Source organism: Coloeus monedula, assembly GCF_965178545.1.
Source record: "Coloeus monedula genome assembly, chromosome: 3".
Taxonomy (NCBI): Eukaryota; Metazoa; Chordata; class Aves; order Passeriformes; family Corvidae; genus Coloeus; species Coloeus monedula.
The window spans coordinates 74938233-74958752 of NC_138783.1; the positions used below are offsets into that span (position 1 = coordinate 74938233).

The window sequence follows — 20520 nt, forward strand, 5'->3', positions numbered from 1 at the left end:
CGCGCGGCCCATCCGCCGCCCTGCGCTGCCACCTGGCGGCGGCGGAAGGCGCCGCACCGCGCCGCGCGGCGGGAGCACGCGGCCGCCTGGAGCGCCCGGGAGCGCGGCCGGCTCCGCGGGCCCTGGCGCTGCCGCGGGGAACGGCCCGGCGGGGACGGGGGGCGGCCACAGTCTCTTAGATGCTGCTGTTGCATCCGTGCCCCGGCTCCCTCCGCGACCCGCGGCTGGGGTAGGCAGAGGAGAAAAGAGAAGCTGAACGGCCCCGACACACGCCCGCACCCTCGGTGTCGGAGAGCGCACGTAGCGAAACCCGGCACTTTGTTTCACCGCGACTACCCAATTTCCCGCGGTCTCCGCGAATGCGGCGCAGGCTCCCGTACAGAGAGCAGCGACAGCAGCGACTGCCGGGCCACCGGCTCCCGCCGCCCCCTCGCCGCGGCTCCGCTCCGCGCCGCCCAGCCGCGGCCACCGAGCGCTTGCAGGAGAGGACAGGGCGGCTGCGGACCTCCGCCCGAGGGGTGCGGAGAGCGGGGCCGGTGGCCAGCGGGGCGGCGGAGCGCGGGGAAAGTTGGCCCGTGCTGGCCAAAGTGCGAGCTCAGCCCCGGGTTGCGTGGGGCGGGGGTGTGGCGGGGCGGGCGCGCCGCGCGCGTATCGGCACGTGTGTGCCTGGTGTGCCCGTGCGAGCGGGCTGCGCGGCGCCCCACGGGGCCGGCGGCTGCCGCCGCCGCGCCGTCACCCGGGGACACCCGCCCCGCACCGCGGCCCTCCCCCGCGGCCCCTGCACTCCCGCCCCCTCCGCGCTCCCCCGCACCCGCTCGGCGCCGCCGCCCCGCCCTCTCTCCCCTCCCTCCGCCTCCCCGCTGCGCTCGGCGGCGCGGGCACAGCGCGGCGCTCCGCCGGCCGCCCCCGCCCCCGCCGTGCGGGCGCGCGCCACAGTGCGCGTGCGTGGCGGGCGCGCGCCCGCGGCTGCCCGGGCGCGCGCGCTCTCGCGCGCGTTTGAGTGTGAGGCGCGGGTGCCCGCGCGCGCGCGCCCCTGAGCGCGCGCTGTGCCTCGGCGCCGCCTGCGTGCGGGGGGTGCCCGTGCGCGCTCCGCACCGAGCTCCCCGGCGCTGCCATCCTCGCCTCCGCCGCCCCGGCGGCTCCGCGCAGCGCCCGCGCAGCGGGTCGGCATCTTCATGGGCTGCCACCATGCTTGGGCCCTGGAGATTTCGGGCGAAGTAAGTACCGGGGTTGACTTTTCTCTCGCTCTCTTTCCTTCCTCTCTTCCTCCCTTCCTCGTTCCCCCCCCCCCCCCCCCGCCACCCCCGCCCCTTCCCCGCCGGGTCTTTCCTTGCTGTTGCTTTCCACCCCCAGTTCCTCGCCGCTTGCCCCCCTCGCCCGAAAGCCATTTCTCCCAACTCGGGGTGCTGCTCAGTTGGGTGGCAGTGTCCGGCTGGGGCTGCTCGCTCGCTGCTGCTGTCGGCGGTACTGAAAGCTGCTTCCAGCCGGATATGCAGTGCGGTAATCTAAGGGTTGAACTCTTCGGGGGAAAAAAAAAAACACACACACACGCAAGAAAAATCCCGATGCAACCCCTTTCCTTTTCTCCCCTCCCCCCCGTCGCCCCCACCCCCCGCCCCCCCCTCAATCTGAACCTCTGTAGGGAGCTGGCGAACAGCAGCACACAGTCATCACAGAGGGGTTTCCAGGGCGGGATTGCAACCTTGCATATAGCCAGCTACAACTTTATTTTCTTTACCTCCCATCCCCCGCGGTTTTTTTGTCAGAGAGAGGGAGAAAGGGAGAGGGAGGGAAAATTGTATTTGCCTCCTTTGCTAGCCATAATTGAATTAAAGTTGTAAAATGCCTGGGAGTTTAACACTGACCGGGCAGGTTTTCAATAGGTTGTCATTGTGGGTTTTTCTTCTCCTCCGAAGAACTGTTGGTTAATGGATGAATGGATCTGATCGAGCTGAGAAAAAATATGCTTAGATACATGCCTTTGAGTATGATTTCTGCTGCCTTTATGCAGTGAAGCCTTTTTGCTTTGAGTAATTCTGATCCAGTTGACGTCTGGTAAGAATTAGAGAGAGATTCACGGAGACTTCCGATTTCTTGCTGCATGATTGCCTTTGCTGCAAGTGCTAGTTTTGCAGCCTTGAACCTGATGCCACAGGAGATGTCTTGCAGTACTGAGACTTCACATTTTTTAGGATGCATTCCTCCAAACCAGAGTTGTTTCATGAGGATTGGAGCTCTGAGGTGGACGATAGAAAATGCAAGCCTGATCCAAGATCCCAGCATTTAAGCCTGATGATTTATTAGTCTTCCCCTACCGGCACACAAAATGCATTTATTTTCCCTATTCATATTGCTTTTAGACTAACAGAAGTAGAAGAAAGCCACGAGGAGTCAGAAGGACTGCAAAAAAAGGAATGGAAAGGATTTGGTTCCAGCTAGCTGGAATTCAGGCATTAAATTACTGACGTAGGTCAATGGTAGGGTTTCCCTTCTACCCTCCTTGGCTTTTAATCAGCCTGGGTGTCTTCTCCCCTAAAGGATGAAGAGTACTGACAGCCATCGCTGCTTATAATCAGTAACTCTGATGTTTGGAGTGTTGGCAATGAGATATTTTCATGAGACCTATTTAGATCTCTCCACTTCTACCAGGCTAGTTTTGCAGAACATTGGGAATAAGCGCTATGTCAGATATGGATGAGACTCCGAAGATGACCTGCATGTTTTACATTTTTCACAAATTTTGGGTGAGTGGTTAAAACATTTCTTTTAAGAGCATGTGTGTGTGTGTGTCAGAAAGAGAGAGGAGACTTCTGCTTAAAATGAGCTGTGTTACATTGTGTATAACTTGGGAGGGGATCAAAAATCAGTGTTATTTGCTTTTTTAAAGATACAAAATTTCCGTAATGGAAGAGAGCTGTTAAGTGCACTGAAGTAGGAGGTTAATGTGTTTAATCTCATTACAGAAGAATTCCTCCACAAAAGTCATCTGGGGGTGCGCGCATGTGTGCGTGTGTGTGTGCATGTGTGCATGTCTGTGTGGGTGGGTGTGTGCTGTGTAAATGTATAGCTAGGAAAAAAACCACCAACATAAAAGAGTTTTAAGAAATGTGTGATGTGGAGAATGTGTCAGTATTCCCTCAGTTGAATTAAGACGCCGTTTTCAGCACTGAGCATTTTTCTTTGGATTCCTATCATGGTATTTCCACCACTGGTTAAAAATCAAGGTAAAAGGAGGGGAAGACCTTGGTGCGCTGTTCAGCAGGGAGGTTCTGAAGGGAAGGGGGAGCTGGGTAATAGGGGAGGTGGGAAACTTCGTAAAATGGTGTTTCTTTTCTCTTAAATTAGAAACATGAAACTGAACTGACAGCCATTTTATGTATATTTATGGCGCTAGTTGTGAAAAGGAAATCCAAAGAAGCATTGAAATGCACCCCACACAAACAGAAACCAGAACAATTCCTACTGTGACCTCACCTTTTTAGACACCACAGGCATTTGACTCGCAAGGAGTTGCCTATCAACCTTTTCATCAGTGCATGTCATCCAGTTTCCAAAAGTGTGGGAATTAGAAGTGACAGGAGGGGGGTTTTTTTGGTGGGTCCATTCTCTACCCTACTGAACACATATAAACTTTGTTTCCATTTCAAATGTTATGGGGCTACCCTATTATGCTACTTTCTTTTTTTTCTCCTTATCATTACAGGAAATAAAATGTATGCTTGCTGCTCTACAGTAACTTTGGAACAGGACCTCAACAAAAAAATGCATATCTGGATGCTGCAGACGATCGCGTTTGCTTTAACATCACTAGTCCTTTCCTGGGCAGAAAGCATCGAGTATTATGGGGAAATCTGTGATAACGCATGTCCTTGTGAGGAGAAGGACAGCATCTTAACAGTGAGCTGTGAAAACAGAGGGATCATCAGCCTTTTTGAGATCAGTCCACCAAGGTTCCCTGTTTACCACCTCCTGTTGTCTGGGAACCTTTTGAACAGGCTGTACCCAAACCAGTTTGTCAATTACACAGGGGCTTCAATTTTGCATCTGGGGAGCAATGACATACAAGACATCGAAACTGGGGCCTTCCATGGTCTGAGAGGTTTAAGGAGGCTGCATTTGAACAATAACAAGTTGGAACTTTTACGGGATGACACTTTCCTTGGGCTAGAGAGTTTGGAATACCTACAGGTCGATTATAATTATATTAGCGTCATTGAACCCAATGCCTTCAGCAAACTGCATTTGTTGCAGGTGCTGATTCTCAATGATAACCTCCTCTCCAGTTTGCCCAACAACCTTTTCCGTTTTGTGCCCTTAACTCACCTGGACCTGAGGGGCAACCGGCTGAAGCTGTTGCCCTATGTGGGCCTCTTGCAGCACATGGATAAAGTGGTGGAGCTGCAGCTGGAGGAAAACCCCTGGAATTGCTCCTGTGAGTTGATTGCTCTAAAGGATTGGCTGGACAGTATCTCATACTCTGCTCTGGTGGGAGATGTGGTTTGCGAGACCCCTTTCCGCTTACATGGTCGAGACTTGGATGAAGTCTCCAAGCAGGAGCTTTGCCCCAGGAGGCTCATCTCTGATTATGAAATGAGGCCTCAGACACCATTGAGCACCACAGGGTATTTCCACACTACCCCGGCCTCGGTCAACTCCGTGGCCACTTCTTCTTCAGCTGTTTACAAATCTCCCTTGAAGCCCCCCAAAGGGACCCGCCAACCCAACAAGACGAGGGTGCGCCCCACCTCCCGCCTGCCCTCAAAAGACCTGGGATACAGCAACTATGGCCCCAGCATTGCCTACCAGACCAAATCCCCGGTGCCTTTGGAGTGCCCCACTGCCTGCACTTGCAACTTGCAGATTTCTGACCTGGGCCTCAATGTCAATTGTCAGGAGAGGAAGATTGAGAGCATTTCTGAACTGCAGCCCAAACCCTATAATCCTAAGAAGATGTATTTGACGGAAAACTACATTGCGCTGGTACGCAGGGCAGATTTTGTGGATGCCACTGGGCTGGATTTGCTGCATCTGGGCAATAATCGGATCTCGGTCATTCAGGACCGGGCTTTTGGGGATTTAACTAATTTGCGAAGGCTGTACCTGAATGGGAACCGGATCGAGCGGCTGAGCCCAGAGCTGTTCTTTGGGCTGCAAAGCCTGCAGTACCTCTTCCTGCAGTACAACGTCATCCGGGAGATAGAGGCAGGCACCTTTGAATCTGTCCCCAACCTTCAGCTCTTGTTTTTGAACAACAATCTGCTGAGGTCTTTGCCAGGGAACATTTTTTCTGGTCTGTCTCTCTACAGGCTGAGCCTGCGGAGCAACCACTTCTCCTACCTGCCAGTGAGCGGGGTGCTCGACCAGCTGAAATCCCTGCTGCAGATCGACCTGCACGAGAACCCCTGGGACTGCACCTGCGACGTGGTGGGCATGAAGCTGTGGCTGGAACAGCTCAACACCGGTGTCCTGGTGGACCAGGTTATCTGCGAGTCCCCTAAGAAGTTTGCCCAGAGCGACATGCGGGCCGTCCGGGCGGAGTTGCTGTGCCCCGACTACTCGGACATCGTCGTCTCCACGCCAACGCCGTCCCCGGGCCAGCTGCCAGCCAGGACCACCCCCTCCTCCTCCACCGTGCGCCTCAATGGCACGGCGGCGGCGGGCGGCTCAGCGCCCGCGGGCGGCGCCGGCGGCGGCAGCTCCTCGGTGCCGCTCTCGGTGCTGATCCTTAGCCTGCTGCTCGTCTTCATCATGTCCGTCTTCGTGGCGGCGGGGCTCTTCGTCCTGGTGATGAAGCGGCGCAAGAAGGGCCAGGGCGACCACGCCAGCGCCAACAACTCCGACGTGAGCTCCTTCAACATGCAGTACAGCGTCTACAGCGGCGGCGGCCACCACCACCACCACCCCCACCTCCAGCAGCACCCGCCCCACCGCGGCGGCGGCGGCGGGGGCGGCGGCGGGGGCACGGCGCTGCCCAAGGTGAAGACCCCCGCCGGCCACGTCTACGAGTACATCCCTCACCCCCTGGGCCATATGTGCAAAAACCCCATCTACCGCTCCCGGGAAGGCAACTCGGGCGAGGATTACAAAGACCTTCACGAGCTCAAGGTCACCTACAGCAGCCACCCCCTGCCACCCGGGGGGGGTGCACCGCCGCCCCCGCCGCCCCCGCCGCCGCCGGCGCCCGGCGGGGAGGATGCGCCGGCGCGCAGCCCCGCGTACAGCGTGAGCACCATCGAGCCGCGGGAGGAGCTGCTCTCGCCGGTGCAAGACGCCGATCGCTTTTACAGGGGCATTTTGGAGCCCGACAAACACTCCCCCTCCACACTGGGCACACCCGGCTCCACCCTCCCCGACTACCCCAAGCTCCCCGCCGCCTACACCTACTCCCCCAACTATGACCTTAGGCGTGCCCACCAGTACTTGCACCCGGGGCCGGGGGACGCCAGGCTCCGGGAGACGGTGCTCTACAGCCCCCCGAGTACTGTCTATGTAGAGCCCAACAGGAACGAGTATCTGGAGCTAAAAGCAAAACTAAACGCAGAGCCGGACTACCTCGAAGTGCTGGAAAAACAGACCACATTCAGCCAGTTCTGAGAAACAGCCCCCCTGCCCCCCCGTCCCCTCGCCAGTCTCAGCAGCTCCTTCTCTAGAGTATTTGTATTTAACAACCACACGCAAAACAAAGAAACGTAAATGCTGACCTCCCCCCCCACACACACCTCGCCTCCCTCCTCTTTTTCCCCCTTTTAATTCATTTTATTGTAGGGTGAAGTGCCTTGGCACAGGACTTTTCAGCTTCGGGGAATGATTCTGAAAGGGTGTGCTGTTCAGTTTGGTTTGGTTTTGTTTTTTTTCTCTTTTACTGCATTTGGAAATGGGAAACCACCTATTGTGTAAAATGGGCACAACACTGGCATTGTGTGGGTGGCCATGTGTGTTTGGGGAAGGTGGCAGGAGGTTTCTTGGTTTCTTGTCAGGTCATATTCAGGTCGTGATTTCTTTTGTGGTTTTTTTATGGTTTTGGTTTTGTTTTTTGGTTTTTTTTTAACAGACATTCTTTATTTTAGTTTTCTTTCTGGTTCAAGAGTACGGCGCACATTTTCCCCTTTTAGCCATGGGTGAGTCTAAATGGCTTTTATGGAGAGATTAGCACACCCCGACTTTAATACAAGGTTTCCTTTTTTTAAGGATGTGTTTGTATACTTTCTGGACTTTTGAATTAAAAAAAATATATATGATCTTTAAAAGGATCACTGTAGATGTGGACAAATCATTAAAGAGTGCAGAGATATATGATCCATAACTGGTTAGTGAAAATAACTTATTGATGAAATATAAAAAAATATTTTATTGTAGCACCTATTTTTATATGCACATTAGCATTTCTCTTTCCTTCACTATTTTAGGGCCTAATCTTGCAAATTTTTAACTCACTTAAGTATCTCTCTTTGTGAAAGAAGTCCCAGCTTAGGCCTTCATCCTGCAGGCACTTAAGCACATGAATAACTTTACCAATGAGTGTAGTTCTGGAGACTCACTCATTGAGCGAAGTTAGTCGAAAGCCCAAAAAATTAGGATAGATGATGAAGAATTCTTCTTACAAGTAAAAATACTGGAATGTTTAAGTGTTTCTTTTTTTTTTTTTTTTTTTTTTTTCAGGATGGGGTCCAAAGTCTGTGGATTGCTTTAAAGTATTGCACTGTATTGAGAGTTTTCTTCCGAAATCTGATATAGTATCAGAAGGACCTTTTAAATCACTATAGATAATGCCAGTTATGACCAAATCTTAACAGACAATCTAAGACATAAAATCTGATCACAAGATGAAAAAAATCATGTTTCTCTATTTAAAAATGTATCTTTTAGCAACCTCCTGCTCAGGAGTCTGGTTGGGCAAACTAGTGAGGGACATGTAGAAGGCATTCATTTTATCAGTAAAAAAAAGTTTCATTTTTGATTTGCTGGTTTCATTTTTTTCTTTTTTTTTAAATTTTGTATTAGTTAACCAAAATATAATGATTTTCAACTGTTGTAGCCAGTTTATGATTGTTTAGTTGAGTACAATTGCACTTGTACAGATCCACATGTTTACTGGCATCCTGAAAGACCAAATGATGGACTGTACACATCTCTATAAAATGTCTTTACCCCTTTGGGCAGCAGGCAATGGCAAGGATATTCATAAACACAGCATCACTGTAAGATGGGACAATTGATGTCTCATATGTATCCCAGCACATGTGATTTTTTAATAGTTTCTGAATAAACACTTGATAAATATTTCAAATGTAAGACCCTGAAGTAATGAGTATCTGAACTTTAAAATTTCTGGCCAAAATAATCTGTTTGTATGTTGGGTTCTCTTTACTAGCAATTAAGGCTCATCTAAAAGATCTGATGTTTCTAGGCAAAACATAATATGTTCTCTGTTTTCGGAACATGACATGGTAATTACCAGCATATATAACATGGGTTAGAAAGGAACACAGGGATACATGTTTCAACAACATATTGAATAGGGTAGTTTTATATTTACATTTTGTTTCCTTACTGAGGTGTTCTTTAATATATGGAATAGGGTAAGTGATATTTCACATGTGTTTTTTTCTTTCTTCATTAGGTTATTATATTTAATACTGTTTTCAGAGTTGCTCACTAGTACATCTTTTATTGCAAAAGGGCTCTGTTCTATTCTGCTTTTCCTACCCATATACAATCTGTCACTTTCTACAAAAAACAAAGATATGTAACTGGTCTGTTGGAATTCAAGAAAAATGTTTTCTTGGCATGTGTTCTTCCCTCTATGCCACCCACACTGAGCAAAAGCAAAAAAAAAAAACCAAAAAAACAATGAGCATGACTGTATTTAGCTTGGACAGTTTAGTAAGTGGAGTGTTATTTCATTTTGAAATGAAGAGTTGAGGAGTGTTCTTTTGTCACAAGAGACATAACAAATGGCTATTCTGTTCAGTGCTTTCCATCTCCTGCAGACTTCCCATTGACACCAGAGAGAGATGTGTGTGTGGCTGCCTGAGGTGCAGTTTTGGAGCCCTAACTTTGAATTGCTGCCTTTATAACTATTGCTGAAACCAGTAGCCTGGTTCTTCTTCCATTTAAACTCAGTAAAGGCATGCTGTTGTTAAATGGATATGAGTAAGAAAATTTTCAGCCTCACTGACTTTGCCAGAGAAAGGCTAACTCAGTAAGGATTGAAGGAGAAGCTCCTGCAAACGTTGTGTCTGTCCATGTGTAGATATATATCTTTTCTGTGTGATTCTAAACTCATGTTTATGAGTTTGCATAGGTGTCAGTACAAACATAGGATGAGGTCCCTAATGTGAAAGGTACATTTTGCATGGCATTCTGCCACAAAGAGGCAGCATCCACAAATGAGTAAATGAGCAGAAATTGCTTGGATTTGTAAGAAATAGCTGAAAGAAATCCCTTGACATTCTGTTTATGTTTGTGTTCTGATGCTGCCATTTCTGAGGTCAGTAGTACTGCTGCTTCCATGTGTTATACATGCATTTAATAACTGGTAGTGAAGAATTTTTCTAATGGTCTACACTACACCCAGAAGAATTAATTTAAATCTTTTCAACAACTCACCTTTTTTTCAGTAGAAAAAACATATTATTGGTTGTGTTACTGGAGAAAAAGATTAAATGACATCAATTACCTACAAAAAGTGCATTCCTGAAGATAAATCCTTGAAAAAGAATGCAGAGTGAAAAATAATATTCTTTAGTCAGTAATCATCCTGAAACATATCTGAAAGGGCTATTTGTGAATGAGGTCATCAATGGAAGTAGGAGTTCCCACTCAGTGGCTACAATGATGTATCATCTGTGGATAATTATTGTAAGAAAAAGTAGACGGGAATAGAAATTGGCAAAGGGAGATGTGCCTCTGATTTAAAAAGAGGATAATTTGTTTCAAGAAAAACCCACCCTATTTTGAGAATTCTGAATAATATTTTAGGTTGCTTATCAGGCTGGTTTAGGCTGGTTATTAAAGTGATATTCCTCTCCTTTTTTTTCTTTTTGTCTTTTTACAAGTCGAGTTGAGCTTGCTGAAACACTCATGTGGCCTCATATTTTGTTTCAAAAGTGCATGAAATTCTGTGATAAAAGAACAAAAAAAAAAGTGGAAGAGAATCCTGGTTTCTTAATGTAATTATTGGAAAAAAAACATGAGTGAGACCTTGCCTTGCCTTGCCTTGCCTTGCCTTGCCTTGCCTTGTCTTGCCTCGCCTCGCCTCGCCTCCCCTCCCCTCGCCTCCCCTCCCCCTCCCACCCCCCTTTCTTTCCTATATTTCATACTTTACTCTCATCTTTAACAAAATGAGCAGAATTTCAAGAGGTTACTCCCAGAAGATAATAGCCTGTAATTTCTAGACATTCCTACACACTGTTTGAAACACTAGATGTTATGTCAGTCCTCTTATCAGTTGAAAGTCTGACAAAAATGCAACTTCCACTTCTGTAGTTCCAGAGCCCACATTCTCACACCTTTTTTTTTTTTTTTTTAAATATATATATCTTTACCAGTATTTTAATGGTCACTTCAGGTTGTGAAAACATGTTCAGTGGATTGTTCATACTGCAGTATTTAATTTCTGAATGTTTTCCTATGTTTTAATTTTTTTATAAAGCTTATAAGTATTTCTTAGGGGTATTCCTTTTAGGAAAACAGATACAGTGGTACCTTTTCTCATATCACATAATAATTTGATTATTAAAGTAATTTTAAAAAATGGTAAAAGAGCATAAAAATGAGCTTATGACCCACAGTAAAAACAATGTAGAAGATATATCTGAAAAAGCAGGAATAGCTAATTGTGGCTGTTAGAAAATACAAAGACAAGATCCCAGTTTTCTAGGTTGTTTAGATCTGTATTTAGCTGGAGCTAAAATGTCTGACCAGCATGTTGTTTCTTACAGAAACTTAAGAGTCTGTTTAATGCATATGGCTCCCTCTCAGGGGGCAGAGTCCATTAAGGCACTAGATCCTGAAGGACAGGGTAAACAAGAACTCCTTCATTTTTAGAGGGCAGGTTCTTTATATTGCTCAGTGTCTCCAGGGAACCTGAATAGCCTTTCATTAGGTTAAAGACTGGCATACTGAAATACAGCGTCTCCAAACCAGAGAAGGAGGCTGAAGTCTTTTGCTGTCTTATGCAGAACTCCGAATGCTATTGGCACTACTTGCATTAAACAAGAAAAATGGGGAGAGAAGAGAGCGTGAATGGCAGACACAATTCCATAGCTGTCAGCCTTCAAACAGTCTTCACATTTCTATTGATTATTTGATTGTAGGGAACTTGTGCCTCTATTCTGCAGCATCCACTTACTGTGGAAAATGTAGGACCTCAAGCTAAGGAGTGACAAGACGATGGAGGAGTAGATGAGTGAGGCGTTTCTGTGAGAGAAGTGGGCCGCATAGCAGCATACTGAATGGGGCAGCCACACTATTTGTTTTTCCCAGCCCTCCTAAGAAGCTTTGCAATGTGTTCTGCTGAAGTGAGAGCATGCAGATCTCTTTTACAGTCCAGCAATACTGTCTTACAGATTCGTGGTTTTCCATCTATGTATAAATAGTATCCTAATATTACGAGTCTTTACAATTTATTTTTTTTCCTGTTCATTATTCAGCTACTTTTCAGAATATCTAGCAGTATGATTCTGATACTCCAGAAATGCTAAGCACAGTTATGCTTTAGAATAATGTATGCTTAAAACATTGAACAGAACAGAGATAGGATACAAAAAAGGGGCACATTTAGGTCCTAGGAACAAGAGGCGTTTAGTTAATTGAATATACAAAGAAATAAAGTGTAATGAAGTTTGTAATTAAATGGTTATCAAATTAACTATTTAACTTACAGCTAATGGACCACATTTTGCTTCTAGTTGTGTAAGTGCACAACTGTGTTCCACTGACTTAAGTAACTTGCAAAACATTTACCTTGCTCTTACGAGTCTGGCTTTTTGTCATTGAAGTAACCCGTTCTCTTAGTATTTCTGTTTTGCAGAGTGAAAAATTTGAGTACAGTAATGATGAACATTAGTAGTTCTGCTATGTACCTCCAAAATGAATCACATCTATTTCCAATCTGCTGGCAAATTAACTGAACACTGATGTAATATGGCACTGTAAATTTTATCTTGGGCTCTTACTGTCCTGATTATATGGGAAGTTCAGTTTACATCCACAGATATACATGTAGCTCTTTAGAATGATGGACCATATGAGCAGACAACATACCTCTATTTAATTCTGTGGATTTGGTCCCAAAACCTTGAATTAGATGAAATACCTATTGATAAAAATGGTTCCATTTGTGGTGTTTTTGCCATGGAAGATGCAACTACTTTTGCTGCAATTTTGCAAGCTTATATTTACAGTACTTTTAAATTTTACAGAAAACTATAGACCATGTCAAATATAAATGTTTTTTTCGTTTTTTTTCTGGTTGGACACGTGATTACTATTTGAATATCATGACATGGTTCTGTGTGATCTTCCAAAAATGTCCAGACTGGGATAAGATAAAAGGTTGACATAATAATTTTGTAGTTCAGTATTTCATGTAATAAAATATTTTTTTCTTATGATTTCAACAGTATATCTGATTTTGTGAACATTAGATTATTAACACATTTGGTAATTTTGTACCAATACTGTGGCAAAAAGTTTATATTCATATTTGAGAAAGGGGACAAAATATGAGATTGCTTTTTTCAGAGATATCATATCAACTTTATTCAGAAATGCTTAGAACAAAAGCACTGAGTTAAAGTCTTAAAATTTGAAAGGTAACAATCTAGTACAATTTTTGAATTTCTGAAAACAGTGTTTAATTATCAACTAGATTATTACTTTAACCATCTGTATTTTTTTACCATCTGTACTTTAAAAAATAAATATATATGTGTGTGTGTATATTGAAAGTGTATGTGTACATATATATAAATATGCATATATATACATATATATATGTACGCCTACACTTTTATCTACCTATATTTTTTTAATTAAAATTGTCTTTACTGTGATGTAAGAATATTTCCATGTGAGTTGTGAGAGCTTTTAGGCTTGGAATGAAACAAAAATTCTTCATATAGCATATGTAGGAGATAAATGCTGTATCCACATAGTCACCCAAAAGTCAGTCCAGTCATAAAATGCTTCAACTTTTCTATTATAGTAATATAAATTCTGGGTTGGGGTTGCTAGGAACAAAAGTTCAGGCTCAAATCCAGTTTTCAACTGGCTGAATATGGATTGAGGGGCATTAATATTCCTGTATTTTAAGCCTCTACCTTTTACATTTGACATAATATCACATGGAAAAACTGGCCTGATACTGACTTTCTGTAACTTTACTACTATGCCATTGAATTTGACCAGTCAAATGGATAAATAGACACATAACAAATGTATTTATGAGAAAGACAGGAGTTCTTACAAAGGTCTTTCTATTAGAAATCTGAATTTAGTTTTAAAATACTGAATTTATAATGGTGTTTAATTATGCAGTAATTATTACAAGTAATGACAAAGATTTGTTCCCTTTCTAAATGCTGAATTTAGGTGAGCTAATCAGTTTTTTAGTTACAACTATAATAAAACTGTTAGTCCCAATGGCAGTTACTTTCTGCTAAAAATTAAAGCAGGGTTGTTCTCAGCATTGGTACTCTTCAGCCATAATGCAATTTTATCATTGTAAATTCTTTTTTAAAGTATGGAAAATTAAACATTTTTAAAACATTTTCAAGCTGGCAGTTTGCTAAGTTGAATTTAATATTTCATTAAGTTTATCTAATATTTATTAATTATCCAATTTTAAGTAGTTTTCTCACAATTTTTTTTTTTTTTTGAGCCATTCATACAACTCTTTATAAGTGATGTAATGATGTGGTTACATGAGTTTATGTTACATACAGTGCTGTACATCTGGTTAGATGGTATCTGGTAACTTATAACAAACCAAAATATCAAGGTTACAATATCCTTCACATTAAGCTCAAAATTCAAGAATATGTACATTTATCTGTTTTCAAATTTATAGGAAATGCCTACCCTGACATCAAAGAACTTGAACCACTTTCAAAGAATTAATATTCTGCTGAATCATTTATTCCCAAGTATAAATATCTTCTTTTAGTGATGATGAAAAGTGCATCAAAGGAAAAATTGCCTAATCAGTATATTTGATGGTTTTGAAGTGAATGAAAATTCTCCCATTGATTTTACTTTTTTGGAAGCATGTAATGTCTTTACACTGTATGGTTTTTTCTCTTCCTATTAGAGACTGTTTATTAGCCTACATGCATAAGAAAAATCCCTGCTCCAAAGGTATTTCAAATCTCAGCTGACTACAACATCTCTATCAGTTACAGCTTTGGCTGTGTTTTAAGGTTGTTTTATTTTTTCAGTGATTAAATTATGCTTGGTCTTTTAAGGGTAGATTTTTTTGTTTACTTCCATCCAAACATATCATGCAATGTAGTCAATACTGGTGGTGGAAAATATTTAAAACACTGTATATTGATGGGTTCTTCAAGTTTATAACATTAATGTTTAAAAACATTCTAACTCTTTGAAACAGAGTTAACAGTTACACATTTTTTAATTTTATGTTTTCTTGTCATTCTTTTTTCCTTACATATTACTGAATCAAACTGCCTGCCTGTGCTTTGAAGGCTGCTTTTTATTTTAGTACTGAGCACAGTTTTGTGTAAAGGGATCTAAGCTATTGTTCTTCAGTGTGTTTATTTCTTTTAAAGAAAAATATTGTACTCTTCTAAATAGTTATTGATTTTCTAAGGAGAATCACATGGTCTATGTTTTTTTCTCTCCTTCTCTCTCCATTCTTACACTGTGAGGCAGTGAAGAGGTGTGTTTGGTTTTGTAGCTTTTTTGTAGCAGGTGTAACACCTTAAGCAAAATCCTCATCATTGTCAAAGGAAATTATGTTTTAGGTAGGGATTTAAAAAAAATTCTTCCTGTGGCATCATTGGAGTAAATTTGTAACACAAATACATACTTGCATAAACATGCATTTATATGTACATGTGTCTGGTGCACCACACAGATTTTTTTTCGGGCAGTTAATTTTTTTAAATGCACCTTGTCTCAAAGAAAGGATTTTTCATATCATGAGACAGTGCTTATATAATGAAGCTTTTCAGCAGAGTAATTTAAGTGGTAAAGTGATATCCTTATTGACAATTTCTGATTGGGTCTGAAATGTTTATTTTTAACTTTTTTGACCTGACAAGTAATAGCTTCCAACAAGTAAGTGGCAATGTGCCATAATATCATGTTGAACAGTAGACTCTATTAATTTTATTGTGCAATATATTACTTAATATTTTTATAATGGTAAAAGTCCACTAATGCATATTGTACTAAAGAGTACATTAATTCTTCCTTAAGAATAATTTCTCCTAAAGAGTAAGAAGTTGCTACTATTGTGCGAAAAGTTGTTTCTAAAAATATGAGAAGTAGTTGAGACAATGATTTTAAATTCACCAGTTTTTAAAGATATAATAGAATGTATTTATGATGGGTAATATTTTTCATCCACACATAATTTTATATAATGAATGTGTTCTATGGTTTCCAGTATATTTTATATACCAAGTGTTATCTGTACTTAAATATTTCTTAAGACTTCTTGGACTACTAAGTAGTTTTTGTTTGATTTGGCTAGGATTAGATTATGGAGGAAGAAAACCTCCATCTCATCAGTCTATCTTCATACTATTTATCTTATGAGCAATTGTCCAAATGACTCAGATTTCTTTTTCTTTAATGTTAAAATAGGTATTATTTTTGCCTCATTTGCTGTTTAAAAGTTTGAGAATTACTTACTGCTCTATATAATCATCTATGGCGAAATACCAAAAAATTCCCATCATTGGTCTGCTCAATAGTATGTAATTTCAATTTACAGTTACATAGTGAAACTGTTTTCATTTATGTTTGTCTTAGACTTAGGTACCCTTATCTCCATCTGTGTGTTGATGTAAGGCCTCACAATTGTTCACCTAATCATTAAAACTCAGTATTATTTCACAACCCAAACAGAAAATCATTTAACACAGTGATGAAGACAAAATTTCCAAAGTAAATTTTGATTCTCTGACTACTTCCACAGGTGAAAATTTGATTTATGTGAATTGTCCCATCGGGTTCAGTCAGAATTTTTTGTGTAACATACTTTTATGTTTGGAATTTGGAATTTCAATATGTGTCTGACACATACAGGCTTCTGTCAATACTTAGTCTGAGTTCTGGTTTGTCTGAGGGAGAAGGAAGTGTTTCTGAACTTACTTGGATTGTGATTACTGTTATGAAAGTATGTTCTGCCTATGAAAAGGTATTTTCTGGATTTACTCATGTAGACAATATACAATTAGGTGTGTGTATCAGAGAGCATTTTGATATGTTCAAAAAGGTCTAAGGACTTTCCAATCTAAAACTAGTTCCGTTTCTGAAATGCTTACTTTTTGTTTTCAGTTGAATGTTGCTGGCTTGAAAAGGTTACTGATAACAATGTTTAAGTAAATGGCAGAAAGGTACCATGAGGGTTAATGAATAATTTTTTTTATTCAGATATTTGAACTGTAAAGCTATATATATAAGTAGCTATAGGTTCTGAATGTCATTTTGTCTTGTCTTCTAAAACAGGTTGTTTTTTTTTTTTTAATCTGAATAGGGATTGCAGAATTTGAATGAATTATAAAGATGTTAAATAGCTGTTATTCAAACACTTCAATAAGAATAGTTGTTTTTATTGTTGTTGTTGTTGCTTTCATTAAGCTCAGAAAAAATCAGGTCATATCTATTTTTGGGACTCACAGGGTTTTTAGGAGTTGAGTGAACAATTGCTAAGAGGCCTTTGACCTTTCTGTGTTAAAACAATTTAAATTACCACAGTGGTTAAATAGGAGCTCATTTTAGTGAGTTCATTATTTGGGAATATGGTGAATTTATATTTATCTCTGCATTCTAAATATTGAAAAGATTGACGTTGTCAAAATTGTTTATTAATACTGAGAAGGAAGCAGTTATTCTCAGGGCAGAGACTATGAGAGCAAGTATTTTTGTTAGCAGGAGTTAACTTAAAGATTTCAATTTAACTATCTAAATGAAGAGATGCAAAGGTAAAAACATACAGAACATAGAGTATTTAATACTTAAAATATTGCTAAAACTTAAACTTGTAAGCATCTCTTTAGATATGTACAGCCTTTCAATCCTTGATGTCAGATTCTTATATGGAAAGGATGTTTTAGCTTTAGTTAGGGCAGCCCAGTCAGAAGAGAGACAGGTATTTTGGTCTGTCTTATTTTATCTAATCTTAGAAAAATTGCTTTGGTTGGTTGAAGTTTGGGGTTTTTTTCCATTACACAGGCATCAAAATTTTTCATGTCAAATTTGGAAATTATGGTGTCACAAAGTGTCCCAGAGCCTGGACAAATAATAATCCAGTAGCAGCATTAAAATTGCTACAGTCAACAGAAATTTGAAATTAAGATATGATGTTCTGTGACCATGGGAGATATTTGTGAGAGTGCTTTGTTGGCAACTAATTGATAATTATGGCTTGTATTCTTCTAACACCTTTCTTCCCAAAGGATCCTAAAGTGCCTTACAAAATTAGGGCCTGTTCCTGCCCTGATTGAAGTCAATGGGAGCACTGCCAATGGGAACAGCACTGGGCACTTAGGAAGCTAATAAAAGCTGCATTCAAACATCACTTCTGCCACTGAAATGTGTAACTGTTCAACTTACACAGCAATACTCCCAGTAGTTTAAGGCAGGAAGTGAATATTATCATATACAGATTGCAAATTTTAAAAATAAAGTATGATTTTAAAGGGGTACATCATCCAAATTAATGTTAATAGCACTGATTTTGTTTAAGATTTCTGTTTGAGTCTTCATCCAAACAGAATTTTTGTATTTTTTTTTCTGAAGATCTGAACATTAGTTCCAGTAGGTCTAATGACTGATACTGATTTCATTCTTCAGATGTTGCATACATTTATTTTGGAGCTCAGATTTGCATGATTTTGGTGCGATAATTAAAATAATTCCAGAAAAATATAACATGGACATACAAGTAATCTTCTATAATTATTGTATCCTTTTGGTGATTAGTTTTTAATTTCTACCTGAGAAAGCCTGATATTACTATCAGTATTTTCTGTATGTTTCCATATTTGTTCAATTTACATTTTGAGCTGATTGCTGTGATATGTGGAGGACAGGATTTGATGTTTGTGTACCTGAAATTCCAGTTGAAATTAAGCATTATAGCACATATTCTGATATTTTTCTTTATTTTTAATATAGGGACCTTTCATATAAAATTTGTCAGCTACGAAAACATTAAACAGCATGCATAGATTAAAAAAAAAAAAAAGTGAGAACTAATGCAGGTATTTGTAATACTATGAAAAGGCCTGAATAGTTTTTCACTCAGCACTTTTTTCTCAGTCATTTATATTGGTAAATGAGAAAATAATTAAATTATTTAACATTTTAAAAATTATTGCTATTTAATGAAGAGGAAAAATTAGCTCTTGGACTGTTTTGTTTGTCTCTAGTTAGATACTTTCAGATGGAACTGAAAAAGAAGCAGCTCAAAGAGTAACTAACCATCAGAAGTTACCTAGTAGAATATGCAGCAACTGAAGTCTTTGAATCAGATGAATATACATGTTGTATGTTCAAAAAAAAGGTTTGAGACTACAGGGCTAAATAAATTGATTTCTAGTCTTATTGAATTCTTCTAGTAGTACTCAATAAATATTTGCTAAATCTGCCAGCAAAATTACAGAAAATGAAGCTTTGAATTATTGACCAGACAGAAATTCTCTGTATAGTTCATTTGAATAATATATTTCGCTTCTTAAAGCAATGACAACCAAAAAAAACACTAAAAAACCCAAAATAACAACAACAACAACAAAAAAGAAAAAAACAAAAAACCCCACAAAACTAAACCCAAAACACATGTAATACCACTTTTTAAATAATGTTCTCCTTTTCATACTGTACCTGCATAAAATATTTAGAGTGTAATTGAATATGGTGGGTCATCCCTGAACAAAAATTTATAAGGTAGTTCATAAAAGGGGTTTCCAGAGAAATAATAGCATATTGTATGCATCTGTTACATAGATGTGGCTTTCAAGTAGATTTGAATATTTGGAAGAAGGCACTCTTTTAGAACCTAATTCATCAGTAGATCTAAATGTCATCTGCTACTAGAAACACTGTATTTTACAAACTTTTCCAACAACTAGAACCTTGAAATATCCAAATTACTATATCTATGTGGAAAGAACAAGTGCCATGTATTCTTACTTACATTTCTGGCTAGAAAACTCACATCTTCTCCAATAAGAATTTGACGTAAGTAAAAATAATTCGGCAGAACAGTTACAGAAAGCTACAGACAGGTATGGAAAACAACCACTGAAGTTAACAGCCAATTAGTTTTGTTTTCCTTTGTATGAGTTTTCAGTAAAAGTATTACATTCTTAATGCTTCTAATTAAGTCATTATTATGTCATAAACATAGGTTACATTATAATAATTGAGGTAAATTAGGGGTTAAACCATCTTCACAAAGAATGAGTCATTGACGTGTGTAAGAAAAAAATTCTACAAAATAGTTAAGGATGTGAAATCTGGTGCCGGGACTTGGAGCTATTGATATATGAAGCTTGATATTGCACAGTCTCTTTTAGACACACACACACAAAACCAAGAAAGAAGTAATTATGCAAGTGCTGATGACAGGCCAGGAGGAATTTAGCACTTCAGTCAAAAAATAGGATTAGATTTTATCCTAAGGGTAGGATTAGTGTGTGATCTCATGGTCACTTAATAGGTTTCCTGTTAGATCTTCCCTAAGGCCTGTTTTTGCAGTCCTTAGAAAGGCAAAACACCCAAAGAAATCTGTTCACTTTTGGTTAGCAGAGAAGTTTTCAATGTCTTCTGTAAACTTCAAACTATTTAATACATATATATATAATAAACAAAGGGCTAAATGACAGTTACTAAAAAGAAAATTTATGATGAAGTTTTATGCCTTTAAGTATCTGGGCCTAAAGGACTGATGCAATATAAAGATCACACATCCATCTCAGAAATAAATCAGCTAGTGTCAAATTCTGCATTCTTTTCTGATTTCCATCTTGTTCAGCAAAGCATTGTAGGATCCGACCTTTAAAATCTTTTGTATTGTATTTCTTCACTAATAAATATTTTGTAAGACTTTACTGGGTGCTACAATACTTTTCATTAATTTCCATTAAACTTGTTTTTTATTGGCATATCTGTAATCATTATAGGAAATACCAACTTTGTATTAGAAAGTGAGGTGAACATGCCTCTTCATTTTTTTCATTTTTTGTGGACTTGATCAATATAAAAATAAACCCACATAATTTTCCTGGGAAAGTACTATTTCTCAAATATGTTTTAGAATTT

At 40.7% G+C, this 20520-nt stretch overlaps 1 protein-coding gene across 1 annotated transcript; it reads left to right on the forward strand.

Annotated features, from left to right (window-relative positions):
• Positions 1-1053: 1053 nt before the first annotated feature.
• On the forward strand, positions 1054-6594 carry SLITRK5 (SLIT and NTRK like family member 5; the record flags this gene model as incomplete). Its single annotated transcript, XM_082278742.1, has 2 exons — positions 1054-1217; positions 3704-6594. The coding sequence occupies exon 2, from the start codon at positions 3712-3714 to the stop codon at positions 6592-6594; it is 2883 nt and encodes a 960-aa protein (XP_082134868.1). The 5' UTR covers positions 1054-1217; positions 3704-3711.
• Between the last annotated feature and the right edge of the window lie 13926 nt (positions 6595-20520).